The 24,212-nt window shown below is 40.0% G+C and overlaps 1 protein-coding gene across 1 annotated transcript in view; it reads left to right on the top strand.

The window, feature by feature from the left end:
• grip2a (glutamate receptor interacting protein 2a) overlaps positions 1–23,224 on the top strand; it is a 39,121-nt gene extending 15,897 nt beyond the window's left edge. The window contains exons 8-24 of the mRNA XM_054609542.1: positions 2,143–2,290; positions 2,370–2,539; positions 6,435–6,560; positions 6,809–6,973; positions 8,075–8,261; positions 11,535–11,680; positions 11,769–11,849; positions 12,668–12,731; positions 13,102–13,247; positions 14,113–14,257; positions 14,535–14,674; positions 15,231–15,413; positions 15,512–15,671; positions 17,006–17,120; positions 17,482–17,712; positions 20,464–20,610; positions 21,340–23,224. Coding sequence (XP_054465517.1) covers positions 2,143–2,290; positions 2,370–2,539; positions 6,435–6,560; positions 6,809–6,973; positions 8,075–8,261; positions 11,535–11,680; positions 11,769–11,849; positions 12,668–12,731; positions 13,102–13,247; positions 14,113–14,257; positions 14,535–14,674; positions 15,231–15,413; positions 15,512–15,671; positions 17,006–17,120; positions 17,482–17,712; positions 20,464–20,610; positions 21,340–21,537 — 2,552 coding nt within the window. The 3' untranslated portion in view covers positions 21,538–23,224. The remainder of the gene's footprint in view (positions 1–2,142; positions 2,291–2,369; positions 2,540–6,434; positions 6,561–6,808; positions 6,974–8,074; positions 8,262–11,534; positions 11,681–11,768; positions 11,850–12,667; positions 12,732–13,101; positions 13,248–14,112; positions 14,258–14,534; positions 14,675–15,230; positions 15,414–15,511; positions 15,672–17,005; positions 17,121–17,481; positions 17,713–20,463; positions 20,611–21,339) is intronic.
• Positions 23,225–24,212: the final 988 nt, after the last annotated feature.

The following is a 24,212-nucleotide window of genomic DNA, read 5'->3' as shown; positions in this document are numbered from 1 at the left end:
CCAGAAACTCCTTCAGCTCAGACTCCAGCAGGGCCTCCAGCTGCCACCAGTCCACCGTGGATAGACCCAGAACTTTGCTGCTGCCTTCGACCTGCAGTCAGAAGCTCCGGTGGGAAGAGGAGAGCTCAGCTCCCGGCAGCAGCAGCGTCTCCTCCTCCAGCCAGGAGCAGAGCTTCTCCTCTCTGCTCCTCCTGTTCCTCGCTGGGAGCCAACACCAAAACCATGCTGCTGGAGACCCAGACCGTATTGCTGGACCCGCTGGAGGGAAGGAAGGCCCGGTGAAACCAGAACCAGGACAAAGTGGAGCAGACTGTCAGACCCTGCTGCTTTAAAATGAGAGGTTTTCTAAAGGGAGTCTGGTGCTTCAAAACAATACCACTTTTGTCCACAGGGACCGCCAAAATCAACACAAAATGAAAGTTCCGTGTAGTAACTTTAATGTTAACCTTAATGTTGATATGTCATACTGATTAACGATACTATTAAAAAAATGACATGTCATATAAAAGAGGATGCTGACCCCGGGCGTAATGTTTTGTTACCATAATAACAGCGGTGAAGAAATTGTAGAAAATCCATTTTAAGTGACTATTATGAACACGTTCCGCTTTGGTCTTGCTGCCGTCTTGACATTTACATATTTAAAGCCCATTTGTCAATACAGGTTAATTCAGTTGTTTCTTCAGTTCATTTTGACTAATTTGATTCTAATGCATGAATAACCCCCAACGCAGATCAGTGTTACTGTGAGTGTACAGAGCGAATCCAATCTATTTTGAGTTAAAAAGCATCCTCTATTGGGTCACAAAGTAGTAAAATATGCTCACTGAAGACAGGAACTCACTACAGATTATAACCTCCATTTGGTCATAGTGACTAATTCTCCATAAGATCACAAACTCTGCTCTTTTTAAACTAGGGCAGGTCACCAAGGACGTTTGACACACATTATCCCTCTGTATGTGGGAGTTTGGGATCCAGACCTCCTGCCTCCAGACTGAACCAGTCAGAGGGTTCACACATAAAAGAGACATTTCAGAGCTGAAATCTGTGAAATATGCAAACATGATTTTTCAGTTCAAGCTAATTAAACTTTTTCTTAATCGCTTAAACCCATTTTGTGTAACACTTTTGCAAATCACATATCATTAAGAGCAATCATCACATTGTTTTATACTGAAGCACAAGATTGTATTTGTCATGCAAAAGACAAAATCATTTGTCCCTTTGTCATTGTTCAAGTCAAGACAGTTAAATGTCTGAGAAGGTGAAGCAAAGGACAAGACAATAAAAATGTACTTCTTTATGTAATATCTATTTTAAGAACCGGAGGTTGCCGCCTGTTTCAAAGTCAGCATGTAGGCTCTGTCCGTTCCTCTTCCTCTGATAACGAAGCTAAAGCTGAAGTGTCTTAAAGCTGAAGTGTCTTAAAGCTGCATTCTCTCTACTGACCACCAGGGGGCGACTCCTCTGGTTGTATAGAAGTCTATGAGAAAATGACTCTACTTCTCTCTTGATTTATTCCCTCAGTAAACATTGTAAACATGAGTTTATGGTCTCAATCTCTAGTTTCAAGTCTTCTTCAATACAGCATGATGTTCATTTAGTAAATGATGCTCCATTTAGAGTCAAATAGACCATAAAGCAGGGTATGCTTTAGGGCGGGGCTACACTGTGATTGTCAGGTCGCTACCATGGCGTTGTCCTGTTTGGGAGTTGTCTGTGTTTTTGTCTTACAATTTAACGCTTTCCCAGTGTATTTTCACTTCATGACAGTTAACTGTAACATTTTTGGTTGCTTAAAAAAATATTTTTCATTGTTCGGTTGTACTTAGCTCCACCCTTTTATATCAGTCTATGCTTAAACACATTCAATATACTGTTATATCTTCTTTTCTGTAGGAGGGTCCCTGTTGTCTTTCTCTGATGATTGTCCCGACCATATTGAGTAACTTTAACCTGAAACATTTTTGCCACTGCATAATTAAAAGATTAATGCCAGATTAATGAAAATATGAATCATTTATGCGTGAAAGGTTATGAAGATTGGGTGCAATATTTATAAATATTGTGTTCTTGGCTTTAGCTGCATCAGGAATCTTGTGGTGCTCTCTCACATCTGTGTGTTTTTATCTGTTTCAGACGCAGTACAACAAGCCTCGGGCCCTCTGCTGGTGGAGATAGTGAAGGGCCCCTCTGCCAGCCTGGGGATCAGCCTCACCACAACAATATACAGGAGCAAACAAGTCATTATTATTGACAAGATAAAGCCAGCCAGCGTGGTGGAAAGGTAAAACCAAACCTCAAAAAGTATACTGCTCCAGAGACACTTACCTTTTCCTGACACAATCTGTCTAACAATCTCTCAGATGTGGAGCTCTGCATGCAGGTGACATCCTTCTGTCGATAGACGGGACCAGCACCGAGCACTGCTCTCTGATGGAGGCCACGCAGCTACTTGCCAGCACTTCTGACGTTGCAAAGCTGGAGATTCTCCCGGCCAGTCAGAGCAGACTTCCTGTCAGGCCGCAAGACACAGGTACGTCCTGGAGGTGACACAAAAAAAAATTAAACTCTGTGAGATACTGCAACAGAACAATATATAAGAAAGAAAGAGGATATTACTTCAGAAAAAAGCAAGAGACAAATACGACAGTAGATCATTTAGGGCTGCAAACTGAAAAAAATAATCTTTATTGTTGATTGTTTTGAGGAATTCTCCTTTTTAATCAATTAATATTTGTAGTAAGACAATGGTGGAATATGCACATTACAAGTTTCAAGAGACCAAGCTGTCAAAATCCAAAGATATTCAGTTTACAATGATAAACATGACACACTTATAGAGAACTCTGCATTGTTAAAGATTAAAATAGAATCAGTAGTTTCTAACCTCACTTTTCAGATATATAGGAGTTGCTTAATTCTCACCAAATAAAAAAAATTCTCTAATCTTCTTACATTTCATTTCATTTAAATAACAGTTTGATGCCTAAAGAGGTAAAAGTATCCAATATTTCACAAAAAAGCCAAGATTTAAAAAGATGTAATGAAAACAGATTTGTGCAGCAAAACATGGTTGTTGTTTTTTTCAAATATTTATGACTTTGATGAAACGAAGCTAATTTATTTCTTAGAGTTAAATTATCATAACTAATTTATACTAACAGGATCTTAACAAAGCTAGCAGCTAGCTTCTGGCAAGCAATTCATCATCCATTGATGCTGATAATGTCATTATATCCTTCCATAGCCTACACAAGATAACTACTGACCTGATTAAGCTCATCTTAGTTTTCTGCTGTCATTTTCTTTTGTGTCTTTAATATCAAATACGTACGTTACATAGATGTACTGATGTTCTGGTTATTGGACCACAAATGAGACAAGAATTAGCCTTAGCTAGAAGTCTCTCCACCTCACTCCTTACTGGCAGATTACCTATACTACTGCAGAAGTACTTTCACTTTTGATACTTTAAAGTGTAACAAAAAGTCATCCAATATAACAGCTAGTTACGGTAGCTTGGAAAATTGCGGCATGGCATGGGGCACAGAGTTTATTGTTTATCATGCCGCATATGAGACAAGAATTATACTCCCTTATATTCCCAGCCCACTATTCTGCTCAGTTTACAGTAACCAGTTTAACGTTAGCATAAAAACATGGTGAAATTAGCAAGATAACGTTAAGTAAAAAAGTAAAAAAGCTGTGTGGAGAGGCTAGGAGGGAGGTCTGATTAGACGGAGTTAACATTGTTTTATTTCATGACGTTTGTCAAAAGTTGGCCTCACAAGTTTAGGGCTGATTTAAAACAGTAATTGTCCATTTGAGTTATTTTGTACCAAAAAATTACAGATTTTCATACTACATTTGTTAAAAAATGGAAATATTTGCACCAGCATTGATGTGTTTTATCAGTGTGCAGTTACCCTTTTGGTAGAGTTTGATATACAGTACCAGTCAAAAGTTTGGACACACCTTCTCATTCAACTACTTTGAAGAATCTAAAATATAAAACATATTCTGGTTTGTTGAGCATTTGTTTGTTTACCACATAATTCCATATGTGTTCCTTCATAGTTTGGATGTCTTCAATATTAATCTACAATGTAGAAAAAAAACTTTTGACTTGTACTGTATCATTATTTAACTAGGATATTGTAGGTAGGACTTTTACATGGAATTAAGTATTTTTATGTTTTTCTAGTGGTACTTTTAAGGATCTTTGAAGGATCTAAGTACTTCTTACACAACTGTATGTAACATAATATTGAGTTATGAATGTTAAAAATGTAAAATTCTTCTACTGTGTGTCACAATTGTAGGGAAAACTATGCAAAAACATTTTGTACACCCTCGAGTGCAAATATGCAAACGTGCAGGGCAATGCAAATTATTCACATGTGGACAATGTTGACTGTAAAACTAATTGTTTCAACACAATTTAAATATTTCTTTGTGTGTAAACTGTGGAGGCGTTGTACAGTGCTGGAGGTCCAGCGTTGTTTGTCCTCAACATATGTTTAGTGACGGCTCTCGGCTCGTCTACCTACAGCTGTTAAGAGCGTGGCTGCCTCCCAGCTGCTTTCCCCCTATATACTGTGAATCAGTGTGTGTGTGTGTGTGTGTGCTTATTAATGTGTGTGTAGCAACAAGCCACACACATGCACACACCGACACACTTTCTCTGTCAGGGATCATATTCTGCAGACTTATTTCTGGGTCAGCAGCTGCAGGGGCTCCTTAACATGTGAGCATGGGAAGAATCAAACAGCATGACAAAGGGAATAAGATGTAGTTTATTCTGCTCTGGCAGTCGCGGAATTCTTCTTTCCATAAGTTTTCTTTATCCTTATATCAGATCCAGTCAGCAACACTCTCCTAATTTATTTCTACATTTATACATGTGGGTTAACTAATCTGAAGAGGGCATACAATTTGATATTTTCCAAGACTTCTCTGTGAATTATTTAACATGCATTTTACACTTGTTGACCACAAAGAGGTGCATCACGTGTGAGACTTCTCTGTGAAATGACAAGGCCATGCATCTTGTCTTCTGACACTTCCATTCAGTAATGATTCCCTGCTTGAATAAGGCACATTGATGTTATGATAATATGATATTTTCACAGCTTCTTTTCCTTCCCCCCCGGGATAAAGCGTGATTATAAGATGCAATTTGTCTAATCTCCTCTGGGGATTTTAATAAGACTGATATGGCCACCAAGAGATTAGGAGTTAATGTTTCTTTTTCCGCCAGCGTCTATCAAAAAAAAAAAAGCAAAAAGCACAGTTTTTCTTGGAGAGCTTCCCCTAGGTGAGCTTAACATAAGCCGTCAGAGCCAAAGCTTCACAGGTTTGATTGAGTCCGATAGAAACGGAGTTCTTCCTGCTTGTATTCTCATTAGATATGGTTGGATTTAACCAGGTTCCTCTGAATATGGCAAACATCTTAGCCGTCGCTGCAGCCTTCCCATGTTTCCAGCAAATCCTCCATCCATGTGAGCAAGTTGTTGGGAGATTAGACGCCTGCAAAATGAAGCAGCGAGGATTACTGTCACATGTAACGCTCTGTGACAATTTTAGCTGCATGAATCTGTAAAGGGAAGTTAATTACGTGAGGTGGGTGTCATACAGGAGGTCACTTGTTTCCCTTTGAGTGCTCGAGAGGCTCCATTTGACTGAACGCTCGTGTGTTTATTCATTTGACACGAGGGATAAGACGCCTTTTAGAATTAAAAAATCTGTGCTTTCCATTTTGTACAAAGCTGGAAAAGTCAACAGTATTGAAATAAATAAAAAAAAAAACATATGAAGATGATTCACACAGGATTAAATTAAAACACATTAAGACCAAACTGCCTGCCAATCAAGTGCAGAAAACAGACTCTGCGTGATCAGCAATCAAGCGTTCAGCTGCGTCCAATCAAGCCCCATGACTTCTAACAGCCGGGATCACTTCCTGTGAACACGACAACATCATGCCCAGCGGCCAACTTTCAACTCAGACTCTTCATGCACCTCCTGGCTCTTTTGAAAATTAACTTATAAAAATGATCTACAGTTTGCACTTAGCTTTTTGGAAGCTTGCTAGTAAAAGTAAGGTGTTTGTGGGTTGTGGTTTTTTTTTTTTTTTTTTTTTAGATCTGCAACTTCCCATTCAGCCAATTCAGCTCAGTGTGTCTAACTGATTGTCATGAAAACACATTAAACCACTGGATTTAATCTAGCGTACCATGACGAAAAACATTAAATATCAATTACTCTGCTCTGAAATGATCCTCCAGGCGCTTGGCGGTGGTGGTACAAATTTAGACATGGGGAATGAAAGAGTGGATTTCATGGGTAGAATCTTAAGAAAAGTGCAAGAGGAAGTGGATCCTTCTGACTCAGTGGACGTGTTGTTTTTTCTCTCTGTGTTGGTGCAGTAAAAGTGCAGAAGAGCAACCATCACTGGGACCAAAGCACCAACTACTGCCATCCCCCACATGCCAGCCACGGCAAGACATGGAGCAGCCCGAGCCACCCACACAACCAGCAGGACCACTGCAAATGTAAGTTATCACTTGTGACAGCACCGCTGCTGGCAAGACACCATAGCAGGAAGCCTTTTTTTCCCTTTTTTTCCCTTCAGTACATTTGTTAAATCTTTTTTTCCAAGAGGTTTACTCCACCACGGTTTATTTCTTTTTGTTGCATGTTCCTTGTGCTGCTGCTGTGAATAGAATGAAGCAACGTGGTTTGGTGTAATCGCTCTGTACCAGCCTCTTTTGATTCGTGTAGTGCCATTGTCTGCTTTCAGCTCTGGTGAGCGGTGGCTTCTCCCCTTCCTCCACAGCCACCTCCGGGTTCAGCAGCCAGGGGAGCAACACGCTGCCCTGCCCCGCCATCCCTCCAGCTGCCCCCACCAGCCCCCGAGGCTCCACGGGCAAGAGGAGGACCCGGAAGAAAGACCACAAGAGCTCACGTATGACAAGCAGTCTGCCTCTCCCCACCCCCTTTTTGTTTTTCATATTAAATGGTTTGTTCAACCGAATTAACCAATTTGAATATTTTTTCCAACCCATTTATATGAATGAGGTTAGGCTTATTTTACTATTTATTGCGAGACTGCATTACTTGGAACTAGAAGTATCTAATAATAAACTTGAAACTGAGAGAATGTTGATTAGATTTGTGCCTCCAACCTAAAGGGACAGTTCACCCATGAATCAAAACTACTGTCCTCTTACCTGTATCGTGTATAAAAATGGAGATATACATTTTTGCAATGGAACCTTTCATTTCAAAAAGTTGCTAGTTGCCTAGTTTTGGAAATATTGACAATAGAGATGACTGACTTCTCTCCACTATAATGTAACTTTATGGTGCTCAGTTTGTGGTGCTCAGAGCCTCAAAAAAAAGGAGCTTTTTCAGCCATAGTTCCTACATGAAACTGCTCACAACAAGGTCAAAGGTCACTGTGACCTCACAAACATGTTTGGGGCCATAACTCAAGAATTCAAGCTGTTTTATGACAATTTCACACAAACAGGATAGTGATGACATTTTGGACAGACATGGATGTAAACTGTAACCTGACTGGTTGAAGGAGGCGTACAACCGTGAGGCAGTCTAGATATTTCATTTTCTAAATCTTAACAATAAAATAATCAAACTGTTTCCATGCTGACATGCAAAACTTAGATGTTAACATTATACCTGTTAAACATCAGCATGGTCAATGTTAACATTCAGCTGAACGCTCAGAATTGGGATTGAATAAAACTAGAATAGATATCTGCAGGACGAGATACAACAAGAGGTTAAGTTATGTTTTTCTTTCCCTCAAACATGTTTTGCTGCTCTGTTTAAACACCTTTCCCTCCCGTTTCACCGCCTCAGTGTGTGAACACACTCCGCTGTTCACTGACGTAAACTCTGAGAAGTGACTCACTGTCGTCTCCATGTGTGCACGTCTCTTCCTCTTACCCTCCTCCACTTTTTTTGTCTCCCACAATCCCTCTCTTGCTCCATTCATCTGCCACCTCTCCACTGATATCTCTTTCCCTCTGATGTGTCCTCTCAGTGTCTCTGGCGTCCAGCTCCGTCGGCCCGGGGGGGCAGGTTTTTCATGTGGAAACAAGCGAGGTCTTCCTGAGGGGGGATCCGCTCACAGGTTTTGGGATCCAGCTGCAGGGGGGTGTCTTTGCAACAGAAACCCTGTCCGCTCCCCCGGTCATCCGCTTTATTGAGCCCGACAGCCCAGCTGAGAGGTAACACGCCGAGACACCTAACGAGTAAACAAGCATCATGTGGGGAGTCACCTTGAACGAGACGGCTCCAGTGCTAATCATTCAGCCACATTTAACAAACCAAAAAAAAAAATAATAATCATGTCAAGCTTGTGTCTCAATGAGTATTTCAGCTGAAGGCATTAAAGCTGCATTTGTTTCATGCTTTGGTTAACAAATTTGGGGTCTTGACCTACTGAAGGGGTCACAATATGATTTAAAAGCAGAAAAAATATGAAGCTTTCCCCCCCCCCTATCTTTATGGAAGAATTTGTGCTTTCCATTTGAGAGCATGACTTCAGATTTAGTAACGTTCTCCCTCAACCTCACACTCAAATAGCTCCTTTCTTCTCACACTGTATCCTTGCACTCAGCTATATTATGGCCTGCACAGATTTCCTGCACTCCAGCTTCAGTGTTTTCTCCTCACACTCAGGCTTCTTCCGTGTGCTCCTGAAACATTTGCTCTGAGTATTGAGTAACTGCTCGTCAGGGACACTTTTGCCAAGCAAGCGCACCTACAACGAGGCGGGGATCATTTTATCTGTCAACACTACACCTGGTTTTTTTTTATTGGTTAGGGTATTTTGAAATGGTTGTTGCACAAAAACAATCCAAGAACAGAGAGGAAAAATGTTGGAGCAGATGTTTCACGAGCTCACAGAAGCAGTGTGAGGAGAAGTGCTGACCTGTTGGGGGAAATAAACTAAAATACAGTCTACAGTATGAAGTCGGATAAATCTTTGCTCCACATCCTGCTCCATCGAAACTTAACTCTCATTAAAACCACTTAAAGGAGTCAACCCAAAATTATCCAATAGCATTACGGACTAGAGGAGCTTTCATCTAAATAGGGCAAAAACACACATTAAAGCACATTTTGCGACATGACCAATTACTTTTATTCTATTATATATTAAGAGTTTTAAAGGGCTTACTTTTGCAATGAAAATAAAATACTAAACTGTAATCAATATAACATGACTCTTACAATGAGCAATAGAAACACGTGTGTCACAGGATGTTTTTTCTGAGACAGGAGGAAACCCTCCATCGATTCAATGCAAAACACTTCCTTAAGTTTCCAATTATGGGAGGATTCCTTATTTCATGGGACAGTTGGGAATCGAGGACGCTAGTAGGAGGTTTTACTAACTGCTATACTAGAGGCTCGATACAAATATTGAGGGCCACATTGCTTAAAATATCTGTGTGCAGGTGATTACTTCCTTATGATAATCTTAACAACTGTTAAAAGACCCAATGAAATGCCACTTCAAGAACGGTAGAGGACTGGGAGAACTGGCACTCCACACATAAATGCCAAAGATGCTTTAAATTATATTTTAAATCTTTATTAATGTTTGAGATATTGGAAAATGTGAGCTCAACAGCTGGTTTAAGTCTGTTTTTTTTTTTAGTTTATTTCTCCACGGAAGTCATCTCTTGAATATATAAAACGACACTATCACTAAATCAGCTTCTTGATAGGTATCGGCAGATCAATCGGCTTTTTCCTGCTCGAAACTAGCATTATTATATCTGCCTTTTAAAAATATGCTATCAGTCGACTTCTAGTTGGCAACCCTGCTTTGTTGTGAGGAGTCACAAGCCAAGAAAAGTTGATGCTGGCCAGCCCTCAGCATGGTAACGGTTTATTTGCTTAGCTTAAATATCATGAGGTCAACAGAAGTACTCAGCAACTTTGAGGAGCAGCTAGTTAGTAGATTTATTACACATTAAACATATTGATGCAGCCAATGTTTTTTAAATGGTGAAAAACCCCATTATTGTACTTTAGTATTGATCAAGACTGTATGTTGCGTCTTTAATTAACACACGGGTCATATCAGGTCAGTTTGTGTTGCATCCGTCCTCGTCCTGTGAGATTAATGATGGGGTCTGTGGGGCCCATCCTGTGTCCCACGGGGGTCACGTGACACAATTAGTCCAGCAGCAGTCGGACAGGCGCGAGCAGCACAGCATCCGGCGGTGACGTTGGTGTCTCAGCCTCCACACAAGGTTAACGAGCAGCAGCGGCTGGTTACTGAATTAATATCAGCTGACAGTGCTTCGGTGTTTGCCCTTGCAATCAGGGGTCTGATTAAATGTGTGATATGTGGGGATTTTTCTTTTTTTTTTTTTTTTTTTTATGAAAGAGTTCTCGCTTTGCAGAGGTGATTTTTGTTCAAGTAAGGGGAGTGTTCAGTGTGCGTATGTCGAGCCCAGAGGCCATATCATGTTGGAGATGGCATTTCAAACACTCGGACTATGTGGCATGTGGTGTCACATAGACTGAACGTGTCAGAATGCTTTCACCGAAAGCAGAAACCCAAGGCCTCGCTGATACTAGTGTGGTCATACTGGAACCATTAATCATCTAAGTCGGTTGTAGTGGCCGTTTACGAGGATCATGTTCGTATGCAAAGTATCTGAGCTCTGACGAAGACCCAAAGTACTTAAAGGAGCTAGGAAAAAGATGAACAAGAGTTTATTTGAGATCCACTACAACGTGACTTGATGTTTCAGTATAAATACATTGGTTATCGCTATCACTTTACATTATGAAACCATCAATGCGGTAAAAAACTTGTTGCAGACTTCAAAGCATTTTAAATATCTCTCTCATAAAACTTCATGAATAAATAAATCTTAACTAAGTTGAAGACATTACCTTGGGCTCTGAAAAATTAGAATTTTTCACTTTTATTGTGGGCAAAAATCAACAAAGTATTGATAAATTATTTTTGAATAATGGTTAGTTGAAGCCCTAGTTGAAATGTGATCCATTTTATCTATTTAATAAGATTTATTTTATGATTCTGTTACATTTGCAACCAAATTACATTTCTTCTTAACATTTGTATTTCTTTTTTTGTTTATATATAAACACATTTCCCCTTTAAAGTATCAGTGTCAATGATTTTTATTTAAAATAATGTCTGTTAAGTCACTTTTTATTGCCGAAAGAGGTAAAACAATGATGATGAAGCCTATGGCATACTGATGAAAGTATTGCAATATTAATATATATTTACACTATTAAAAAAAAAAATGCTGTTTTACAGTTTTTCTCTGTTGCATACACACAATAAATGGAAACAAATCTGAAAAATAGCTTGTTAAAATGGAATTTCAGACACATTCAAAGTCTTTTCTATTTTCTAAATCACCCAAGACTGAAATCTTAATTATTCACACTTTTAAGGATTTTGTGTGTGTGTGTTTTTATTATTTATTTTTTCCTTTGTGAAGGTGTGGGCTGCTGCAGGTTGGAGACAGACTTCTGTCCATTAATGGGATCCCGACTGAAGATGGCACTTTGGAGGAAGCCCATCAGCTGCTCAGAGACTCCGCTCTAGCCAACAAGGTCACAGTGGAGATTGAGTTTGATGTTGCAGGTAATAATATTATGAAGGTAGATTCTTATAAGAGCATATTTGTTTACTTCCCACTTACATTTTTTACTCCACTTTAACTTCCAATTAGAGTCGGTGGTACCCAGCAGCGGCACCTTCCATGTGAAGCTTCCCAAGAGGAGAGGAGTGGAGCTGGGCATCACCATCAGTGGTGAGTTTGTTATAAACAGAATGTACAGCAGGGGGCAGTGTTGCTCGATAATACTCCAGACCTGCATACAGTAGCTCTCCTTTGAGTCAATGTTCTGTGATCCATAAAACTCAGGCTTGCAGAACCATGAGGGCTCATCCCTCATTACCTCTGAATAAGACCGGCCTCACCCAGCATTCATTTGTGCTCTGAACAAACCAAAAGGAGGCAAAAGATGATTTGCGCAATAAAAAGAAAAGGGTGTTGAGTTGTTTGAAATGCTTTTCTTACTCATATCTTACAAAAGAAAAGTTTCCACATCAAGAAAGTCACAGTTTGTTGTGGAAACCACTCAGTGAACTACATCTATGGACTTGCACAGTGTACGTCACCAACACGACTGTTGGCTAACGTTAACGTAATCCTACTTGATGTTTTTTATACAGCAACTCTTTTTAACACCTGAGAAGCCAAAGAACAATCAAGACCTGTTGTTGGTGTGAGAACATCCGAGTACAAAATAAGGTCTCATGGTCGTCCACCATATAGGGCCAGGACTTGTAGTCTCTTAGCAATTCCACCAAAGAGTCATTTTCTCGTAGAATTGAAATAATAAACAAGTATTTATCAATATTCCAGAACCTGAAAATGCCTTTTAGAAGCTTTGGTTGAGTATTTCAAATTGTTGTATTGGTACTTTAACTTCTTCCATCACTTATTTTTAGCCATACAATGTTCCAAAGCAGTACAATTGAGAAATACGATCTGTTGGGTTGTTGAGTTGTTTCTTTTCATCCTAAAATAAAAACATGGACATTTTTTTTATTGTGATTTACCAGCAAGTAAGAAACCTGGCAAGCCCCTCATCATCTCTGACATCCGAAAAGGAAGCATAGCACACAGGTATGTCCAATCATCACACGGAGATCACATTAATATTGCTGAATGTTATTGTTCTCACAGCACAAATTAATTAAAAATATAAACGACTATAATTGCTTTCAGGTCACATTATTTCTCTCAACTTTACATTTAGGGTAAACAATGTTTTTTTTAGGCTTATGTGGGATTATTTCCTCAACAAAATATAAGTTTCCACTGTGTAATATTTACCTAATTGGACTGAGCCATCAAAAGTGGATCAGTAGGGCAGGGCAGCTACATCTCAGAAGGGCTCGGTGTTGATTAGGTTGAGGGTGAGTTTACGACCACCTTCCAGCTCCCCTCGGCTAACCCTGATAGCTGAGATCCTCTCGCTGTTCTGTCCCGGTAGAACAGGCACTCTGGAGCCCGGAGACCGGCTGCTGGCCATCGACAGTGTGCGTCTGGAGAACTGCACCATGGAGGACGCCATGCACATCCTGCAGCAGGCCGAGGACATGGTGAAACTCCGGATCCAGAAAGACGAGGACAACATCGGTACATTGAACCCTTAAAATACCCAACATGCATCTGTGGAAAGTAACAAAGACGCATTTACCTATTTATTAGACTTGAGTATTTCCATTTGATGCCACTCATTACATTACAGTCATTTAGCAGACGCTTTTATCCAAAGCGACTTACAATAAGTGTATTCAACATAAGTATTCAAGAGAACTACTAGTCACCAGAAGTCATAAGTGCATCTCCTTTCTTAAACAAGCATCTTAAAGCATAAACCAGAGCAAAAGTATAGTGCAGAAGCAAATTACTACGAAAACAATAATTGCAACAGACTAATACGAATACAATAAGTGCTACAAACCACTACGAATAGGATAAGTGCAGTAAACGAATACAATAAGTGCAGCGAACTAATACGAATACAATAAGTGGTCTATACTCAAACTCCACTACAGTGCAAAGGAGATATGACAGTTTATGAAATACGCAATATTCTCAAAGATTAAACCACTAGTTCCTTTTTTTTTTTGGCAACAAAACAAAGCAGTGTTGGTAGAAGACAGTCCTTCCTCTAACGGTTTCCCCTCATGGGACCTTATTTCAGACCACTGCATGGAAAAAGACAAATATACATATATTGAATTGCGCTTTGAATTAGACATTTTTGTTTATTTAAAAGATAATTTTGCATGTCAAGAAACTCCCGGTTTGTTGTAGTACCATTATAGATACATAAGAGGTAATGGTCTTTTGGGTTATATTACTACTATTTGTCCCTTTGCTCAAACCTTTATCTACATATTTTATTAAAAATGTATTCTATATTTACAAGGTTTATGTCTTTATAATCTTATGCTTCTTATGCTTGACATATCCTGTTTTAACCCCTGTGCTGTAGATGAGTTGGAGATGTCTGGCTCCATAATCTACACAGTTGAGCTGAAGAGGTATAACGGACCACTGGGCATCACGATCTCCGGCACAGAGGAGCCCTTTGACCCCATCGTCATCTCGGGCCTCACCAGGAAAGGCCTTGCAGAGAGGTGAGGAATGGTTGAACAGGACAGGTCGGAGGTCAAGATAGTGATTGGAGAAGATCGGGACTTTTTACATTTGTTGGGAAAATCTGTGGCATCCCAATTTGGAAACTTTTTAAAAATAAACTGGACGCTAAACAATGTCCGTCTCATCTTTTTCTACAACAAGGAGCCTCTTTGTGTCCGTCCCAGTCGGCGCTCTGGCAGCATGACAGGGTTCCCGGCTCGGTCGGTCTGGTACTGTCTGGTTTAACTCTGCCTCTCTGTTCTACTGTCCCTTTAGGACCGGGGCCATCCACATAGGGGACCGAGTCCTGGCCATCAATGGGACCAGTCTGAAGGGAAAGCCGCTGAGCGAGGCCATCCACCTCCTGCAGATGGCCGGGGAGTCTGTCACCCTCAAGATAAAAAAACAAGCCGACCGTATGTTTTATGGTTGTTGTTTTTTTTGTCTCAACTCATCATTTAGTTCCTTTTGATTTTTTGCCGTGGTTTGCAAAAATTCTTACAAATAAAGTTGGATGTTTAAGTCAAAAAGTATAAAAAAATATATAAAGTGTATAAAAATGTATATTTCACTTTTTCACATTTCTTTTGGTTTGTTTCATTGGCCTAAAACATAATTTATATTCATCAAATAGTTTCCATAGTGTTAGCATTTGCAGTAAAATGTTTGCTGATCGTACATTTTTATCCTCTTGATGTCATAGTGGGAAAGCAAACTCTGTTTATGAAGTGCTTTTCAAAAAGTTGTACAACACTTTGCAGCAGGAGAAAAAAATAAGATAAACATATAATCAAGAGACAAAATGCACAAACTAAGACAAAATAAGGTTGTAAAATATAGTTGTTTTTTTTAAGAATTGCACATTGATTAAGCTTCTTCTGATGCTTTAAGGCAGTGAAGGTGATTTCAAAATGACAGGAAGTCCACTACGTCCTTGTTTAATGATGCTTTGACCCCCTGTTCGTTCCAAAGAGTCTGACGGCCGGCGGCCTCTAGACAGAGAAGCTGGGTTTCTAAGTGACCCAGAGGACGACCTGACAGACTCCCAGAAGACCAGTAAACATTCAGAGGTCTATTCAGCCACTCTGCCCAGTATAGACTCTGCCATGAGCTCCTGGGATAGCTCTGGGTTTGATGCAGGCTACAGTAGCCAAGGTGAGGTCCAACGCAATGCTCGCTTTCTATAAATCATCCATTTCCTGTCTTGCATCCAATGAGGTTGCTGTATTTTTTGCTTCTCTTTGGTTCTTCAGGGACGTATCTTCACAAAGCGTCCGATATGTTGCTCAATCCAAACGAGTGGCGACGCACAAAGCACAGGAGCCAAACCAGTTCCAGCTCTGCGGCTCTAGTCCACCACGCAGCGCTGTATGATGGGAGATTCACTGAGGATGACTGGGACAAGATACCTGGGTAAGTGCTGTAGTCGGCAGTTTCATTTCCTGCCAACATCTTGTGTCATGTCAGTGCAGCTTTGAGTGTTTGTGATTTCACAGTAAAGGTCATATATATGTAATTTAAAATCATATCATGTGTAAAAACAGTGGTGGAAAGTACATTTAATCAAGAACTGGTGTGAAATCTTTGGAATTTTTATTCCACCACATAACTTTGACAGATATAGTTACTTATTATTTTAAAGATAAAGGTTTAACATAAAGTGCATGTAATAAGGAAATGTAAAAACACACATTGTTAAAGATTAAAGCAACCTTTTTGCTATATGATCCCCAACAAAATAAATCTACTAGATGACTTTAAGTTGATGGCAAAGGAAAATGTTACCTCTAAATTTCTATCATTGTTTCATTTAAAGTTACTGTGAGGAACTTTTAACTGGTTAGTGGAACCAGGACTGAGAGGGGCGGACTGTCAGACCCCGCTGCAGTAAAATTAGAGGATTTCTAAAGGGACTCTGGTGCTCGGAAACAATACCACTTTTGTCCACAGGGGTCGCCAAAAACAACACAAAATGAAAGTTCCTTGTAGCAGCTTTAACCAGTTTAAGACGTAAATAAGTCAAATGATCAAATATTTCACAATAAAAGAAAAGATTAAAGAACAGTCCAAACATCCTTGTATTGGCACTTTAACCTGAAATAAAGGATCTGAGTACTTTTCCACCACTGGGTATAAATAAGAGCTTCTGTGATTATTATTTCCCCTTCTTTGGGTTCATTGATGAAAGCAAACTGCACTGTCTGAATTATTTTCAGTTCGTTTTGTGTTGTGTGCTTTCATGTTTTGTCCTTTTTCTCTTCTTCCTTTCTCAGGTATTCTCTCTCTCATCTGCTTTACTAACTGCCCACGAGCTCTTTGGTGTTTCACATAGATGCATCTTTTTTCTGTCACCCCTTCTGTCCACAACAAAAACATTTCCACAATAAAAAAAAAAAGCACCAAAAAGCGCCCAAGGATACATCAGCCTTATCTGTGTCTTCACACTTGACTTTTTTTCCTGACTTTTGTGTTCAATTTTCTGCTTTTTTGGGGGGGGATGGGCCGACGTTGCTTTTGTAAAACTCTATTTTTAAAGGCTTTATCTAATCTAGCGGACTCCTCAGCGTTTGCCACAAGCGGGGAAAAAAAACCCCGTCAATGTGGCCCTGAGAGATTTTCAAAGGGATTCTCCAGCCGGCGGCCCAAAAAAAAACTGCATTTCCACCCATGCTGCCTTTTTGAAAAAGCGGCACCGACCACGAGACCTGCAGGGCTGCTCTCATGTTCTGGTTCCTGCGTTGTCATAGATTCGTCAGCCCCCCTCGTTGCCATGGCACCCTGAACCAGGACGACAGCTTCTGGTCCCAGGCTCTGCAGGACCTCGAGACCTGCGGCCAGTCAGAGATTCTCAGGGAGCTGGAGGTAGGTCCATCCGTCATCAGTGGCCCTGCCTCCCCCCTTCCATTCCCTGCTCCTGTTTCCTCTCCTCCTCCATCTGCTTTGTCCTGCTCATGTATTCATAGACCGGTGTCGGCCTAAATGACCATGCCAGATGAAGCATTATGATAATCGCCAGAGTGTATAATCTGTTATTAAATCTGACAAGATAGGCCGGGCACCTGCTGCCATACTGACCCAGGAAAGGCTTTGGCCCTCTAATCAGACTCTGTGTACACTTCATGAGATATTATATGCTGTGCTGTCCAAAATTCGTTCTTTTTTTTTTTTTTTTTTTTAAATACATGACGCTCTGATAATCCCTTCCGGTTTTGTGCCCTTTCAGGCTTCCATGACGGGTAGCGCTCTCAGTCTGTACCTAGAGGAAACCAAGACCAACGACGACTCGATGTTTCATTCTGAGTTCAGTCCCATTAAGAGGGAGGGAATGCACGTCGAGTCTAAGAGCAATAACAACCTGAACCTGAACATGTCGACTGGAGGCAGAGACGTACCTTCACGGTGCAGAGGGGACCCCTCCGATGTTTTGTCCCCGACCACTCTGGCACTGCACAAGGTAGTTCTGTTCGGGAATGATGACTAAACGTTTCTACCAATTGGTTTTCACACTGGTTGGGTACGAGGGCAGTAGCACAGGGAACAAAGAGGTGACACATGAGCTTTTTAAGAGCGACACAAGTGCTTTTCAAATTACCCAGTAATTACAGGGTTCAGACATGGGAACACGCTGTATGTCGTTTTACAATAAGAGTGCCATAAAATTAGCCAAAACCTCTTGTGGACAAAAATAAAGTCGAGCATTGATCATCAGAATGATCCTACACAAGATCCCCAAACTACATCTCTGTTTGCCCAATATTTCATTATCATTTTAAAAACATACAAACAAATAGTTTTATGGATAGAGTTGTAAAGCTGCACCTCTTTTTCCAGACATAGCCTAATAATTTGATCCCCAGTTACAATAATTATGTAGAAAAAGAAACTTCTTACTTTTTTTTTTTTTTTTTTTTACGTGGAAACAGTATTGCTGTACCCTGTAATTATTAAGAAGGTACTCAGTAGTTTAATAAAAATATACTTATCTTTTAAACCCAGTTACTCCTTTAAAGACACTTTCACAGCCATCTTTATGATAACGTCACATTGTAAGCTTCAGGCAAAACAGAGGAAAAGACCGGAGGCTAAACATGAATCACCTCGGATGTGGAATAAGGTTACACATCGAAAAAATGTCATCTTGCTGTTTCGGTTTAGGCCAGAATCAATTTTGCAAACATTTGAGATGAGAAACTTTGATTCGAGGCTCTAGCGAGCTACAATATTGAAACGAAGCGATTCTAAGATGGAAAGAAATGTTGCTAATAGTTTAGCTTCGCTTTTTGCTAATCTTGGGCTCACCACTCACGCAGCAGGCTAAACTATTAGAGAGATAAATGTTGCTAATAGGCTAAACTATAAAAGAAAAAGACAAATGTCGCTAATAGGCTAAACTATTAAAGATGGAGCTAAATGTTGCTAATAGGCTAAGCTAGCTTAGAGATGAAGAGATGGCCCGCTGTTGGGCTCCTCTGCAACCATTGCAGCATCAAAGCATGGTGGAAACAACAAGCCAACCAGCTACATTGCTAATTCCGCCACGCTTTAATGTTAACTTTCTCAAACAACAACAACACTCTCGGTCCCAGAGAGTGAGTGACTTTACATAATAAGAGAAACTTATATTTTCTTTAGCCATTATAAAATGGAAAACAAGACAACAAAACTTGTTAACCAGCATTTGATAACGTGTTCAGAGAATTATTCTGCCTCCACTGACGAAAATACGCCATCATATAAATGTGTATGTGTGTATTTGTATATAAATGTATATCCCAAGAAGTATTTTATTGATATCCCATGTTTACTTTACTGTAATCTAAAGTGTTATAGAAACATTTAGATGAATATGCACTCCCAGTTTGTTGAACATGCTACAAACAACAGCGTCCTGAGGGAAAATCGGCCCGTTATGAAGTGTGTACCTGTGTGCATCCTTTATTGGACTCGCTGTTCCTGTGTAACTGGGCCCAGTGGATACCTGGCCAGTCAGGACTTGCTGTGTGTGTGTGTGTGTGTGTGTGTTTGACAAAAACAGACAACACTCATTAAACAGCGTTCCCTCAGCAGCTGCACATGCTGTGACCCCGGTCTGTGCGCCCTGAGACGTGGTGTCATCCATGTTTGAAGGAGTGACTGACTGGGATGAAACTGAGGCGGCAATAATTGAGCGCGTCACCGTCCCGCAGCTTGGAAATTTGATATGTTTTGGGTTTACACATCTTCAATGATATCATGCAAAGTCATCCGAAGTCTCACCTTTTTAAAAGCTGTTTCTTGTTAAACCTGCTGACCTTGTTGTATCGTAGGTATATCCAAACAGAAACAGATGACACAGAGAGTTGTGGCTGTGAAAACGTCAACTGTTTACTATAAACAAAAGGTGGACAGTGAACACAATAAGAGACACTTTTATGTATGTTAATAATGAGTGTGCTTGTTCTCTTTGGACAGAGCCAGTCTTGCCGTTTAGCCTCTTTTCCAGTAATTATGCTAAACTAAGCTAACTGGCTCCAGCTTAATATTAAATGACCAGATATGAGAGTGGTATCCCTCTCCTCATCTAGGTGAACTAATTTATTTATACGCACATTTCATACTCGGAGGAAGAAAGTGCTTCACAGATTAGACAAGAATCACATGATTAAATAAAACATAAAAGCAAGCCAACAACAGCCTGCAAAATAAAACTATAAAAACACACAGAATAAATGAAACAAACAAATAAAATAGATAAATGAGACTTTGAAGAAAATTCATTAAAACCAATTGTAAACCGGTTTGATAGAATAGAGATATTTAAAATAAATAGGTATATAGATATGTTTGCTATATAAATAAAGTTAATTGAGTTTTTCAGTTGACTTAGAATGGAGAGAAACACTCAAATAGTGTACAAAACGTTGTGAGTTATTTACGCTTGGTCTTTTGAGATGTCTTTAGAGACTTTAACGTTTTTAACATAAGCCTGTTTAGAAACTGGAGATGTGCAGCTATGAAGTTTCAGGCATTCAGAATCCAGCAGGATGTTTTTAGACTTGTACTGATTCTATGGACTAAAAGTCAGAATAGCTTCCTAAATAGATTTTTGACAATCCCTTTTAAACATGTCCCTGCAATGTTAAATCGAGTTTTGACATAAAATCTCATGTGTAAAAGCCTCTAGGTATTTATGAATGCATGCTCTGTTTATTTCCTGTGTCTGCAGGTGACTATGAGGAAGGACCTCGAGAGCCATGACTTTGGTTTCAGCGTATCCGACGGGCTCCTGGAGAAAGGGGTTTATGTCAACATGATCCGCCCCGATGGCCCCGCTGACCAGGCCGGGTTAAAACCTTACGACCGCATTCTCCAGGTACTCTTTTAGAGAAATTTGACATTTAGGGAATTTTGCTTTTTCACTTTCTTGTTAGTTTGATAAGAAGATCAATACTAGTCTCATGTCTGTACACTAAATATAAAGCCGCTGCCGATTAGCTTGGCATAAAAACTGCGTCTCCTGGCTTTATGAGGGAAGATGCTCATTTTCTTGCATTTAGATAAGAATATTGCCGCCAATCTCACAGTCAACCGTGGTATTGATCTTATATTTCCGTAACATACTAGCTGTTTTTATTTTACCTCCTTCACAAGACTTAACTGCAAGATTTGGAGGGAATAGCCAGAACCATAGAAAATGAATTAAATCATTTGAATTTTAAGATACATTTTCTGACAATCCTAACTAACCTTATAAATAATGCCTCAATTCAAGAATTTAAAGATTTATACAAATATTTCCGTGTCCTGAATCAAAACTGTAATCACAAAATCTTAGCCCTTTAAATTCAATGTTGCCAGTTTCTTTATATATTTGAAAATCTGCTAAATGTTGCATTAGTTTTATGGATTATTGGCTTTTTAGAAAATAGGTGTGTCCCTCAGCCATTTTTTTTTTTATATGAAGGATGTTTTTGTTGCTATTTCATGTGTCTTTGTCCTCACTCAATTGGTGAAACTTTTAATGGTGAAAGTTTAATTTAGCTTCAGGCAAGCAAATGTGAATGCATTAGTAAGATGAATGATTTTGATTGTCATCCTCCAGGTGAACCGTGTCAGGACCAGGGACTTGGACTGCTGTCTCACTGTGCCTCTAATAATAGAGGCAGGAGACGGCCTGGACTTGGTCATTAGCAGGAATCCTCTGGCAGCTGCAGACGCAACGCTGCCCAACGACTGTGACGACCATTCAAACTCACTGTTCTGCTTTCCGGAGCGCAGGACCAACAGCATCGCCCTGTGACCCCCCCCAGAAACACTGACCACATACCTTTTGAAACACTGGGACCACAACCACACACACACACACCTACACACACGGTTACGTTTGTCACATGGTGATTCGCTGACAGACCTTCACACTCACGCAGAGCATCCTCACATAACAGAGCTACAGAGTGCATGTGCTCACCGCTGCCGGTTTTAGTCACTGTGTTCACATGATGCAGTTCAGAGGAGGATCTGGCTTCAGGGCAGCCCCAGCCCCCCTCCCTCCCTTCCTCCCCCCACCAACCCCCCACTTCCTCTCCAGAGGCAAAGCCACATGCAGGCTTATATAACAGGGGGGAGTCATAGCTTCTGCCTGAGCCAGGATGTCAACACTCACGCCTCAGCTCTGGAGAGTAAAATGCTGCACACACATAAATGTACCATTCTTTGCTTTAATGAGCTTGATGCTCACATTTTTTTTTTTTTTTTTTGCACATGCAATTCTTTACATGCATATAAAACACACACACACACACACACACATACCGACACACAGGGTGTTAGTGGACACAAGGTCCAGGCCACATTGTGCTTATTTGCGTTATTTCAGCCACGACTTTGCTCACTGCCCTTGTTTTTCCAGTCTCTCCTCCACTCTGCTGACCGCCTCACAGAGAGCGGACAGTGCCTCCAAATAGACAGAATGCTCTCCGCTACTTTCCAAATATCATTGGCTGTATTTTAAAAGCCCCCTTTAACAGCTTAATACCAGGAATGCTTGTAAGGACACTCTACCCTTTCTGTTTTTAATGTCGGCGTCCTTTGACGGAGGTTAATAGTTTCTGAATTGTTCCAGAGTGACTCCAGAGATATGTTGCGTTTTTGTTTTGTCTGTTGCTTCACTTTCACTTCTTTCTGCACGTTTCTTTTCTAACACTGCATTTGCACATGCCACACATTTCTTTTTTTTTGTCATGGTTCATAACTCACTTTATTTCTCACGTTGCACTGTTTGAATCTGTGTCTCTGTATGTGGCATTACACCAGAATGACTTATGGGTTGTTAAGTGAATTGCATCCTTAACTAAACAGGAGGATTAAATGCCTTCCAGTGTTCAGTGGTTAATGATTTTCTTGTTTTCACTCTGTATCCATCAAGATTAATGTTCCTCTCTGGGGTAGCTGTTTTTCCCACAGATATCACGCAGCATGCATAGGGTTCGTCCTCGGAAAGTAGCTCTTCCTTTATAACAGAACAGTACTGGGAGTAATCTGTTTTTGCTCCGATAGGATCTTTCTGAGAGTGCCCCCCTTTTTTCATCATTACATTGTGTTTTTATAAAGCTTTTATGTTTTAAATCTGGCCTGCTGATCCATCTGCCTCTCTGGAAACTGGAAACATGGATGTGAGATGCTTTCATTGTCCCATTTAGAGCAGACTGATTAATCTTTGGGGCGGTAACCTTTTCTTTTTATGTCTTGTATTAAATGTCATGTTGTATAGAGGCCTATTTTTAAGGTTTTATATTAATTTAATGTATTTTTTTTGCTGTATAATGTATCATGGTTATGCAGTGTTTTATTTACAGTAAATACACATTCAGTATTTATCTTACTGTGATGCTGAATGTGGCTGCACATAGTTTGGTTAATTTCCCTCATCCTCCCTGGAAAAAGTCAGGACTTGTTTCAGTGGAATCTGAAAGATTTATTGGATATGATTTTATTTTTGTTATTTAATTTATTATAAACTAAGAAATGTATTTCTTTTTATGAGAATAAAGTTCATGAAACCATAGTTGATTTGGCTATGGTTTCTCAACAATACTGTTGTTTTATTTGGCTCTCTGCACTTAGTTTACACACACTGACCCAAAGGAGTCAACACTTGGATGTGATGTCTGTGTGAATCAATGTGTCCGTCCACCATTTTAATCCAGACCAAAATGTCTCAACTTAATGGATTGTTGTGAGATTTGGTTCATTCTTGTTTCATTTCAATTTAATTATAACGTTTGTGTTGCCCTGACTTTTCATCTAGCACCCTCATCAGGTCAACATAAAATTTGTCCAAAAGTTTTATGTCCAAATCCCTGCAAAAATGATGATTATCCCATCAGCCTCAGCTGCACTTTGTTTATTACTTCTTTGCAAATGTTAGCATGCTAACTCCGTAGGTGAACATGGTAACCGCTTTACCTGCCAGTATGTAAACATTGTCATGTGTTAGCATGGCAAAATTAGCATTTAGCTACAGCCTCAGTGAGCCGCGAGCATGGCTGCAATAAGCTGTGTTCGAAATCTATACTAATCCTATACTTTCTGTATAAACCACATAAAGTTTCATACTGTTTTTAGCTTTGAAAAGGTTTGGGAACATTTCTGTTGCCTCTCAACAGCTCTCAATATGGCGACGGATGAGCTGGCGTCTTGTAGCTAACGGTGTTTACCTGAGGGGGAACAAGAGGGCCGCTAGGCTTCAGGACAACTTCATTCTCCCCTCAGGCAGACATTATACTATACACTATATCTTTAGATAGCATATAGCTGTTCGCTGCCATATCAGTGCGCCAAAATATGTAATTAAGCAACTAAAAAACTAATTTATGTTAAAGGGAGCTTCAAACACTAAATTTGAGTGTTGACTTTTCACAGATATGCAAAAAAATCTAAATAACATGATTTCACCAAGAGCTTGACCATTGGCAT

Source organism: Anoplopoma fimbria, chromosome 12 (assembly GCF_027596085.1).
Source record: "Anoplopoma fimbria isolate UVic2021 breed Golden Eagle Sablefish chromosome 12, Afim_UVic_2022, whole genome shotgun sequence".
Classification (NCBI taxonomy): domain Eukaryota; kingdom Metazoa; phylum Chordata; class Actinopteri; order Perciformes; family Anoplopomatidae; genus Anoplopoma; species Anoplopoma fimbria.
The sequence above is the reverse complement of the archived record's forward strand: the minus strand, read 5'-3'. Positions and strand labels throughout refer to the sequence as shown.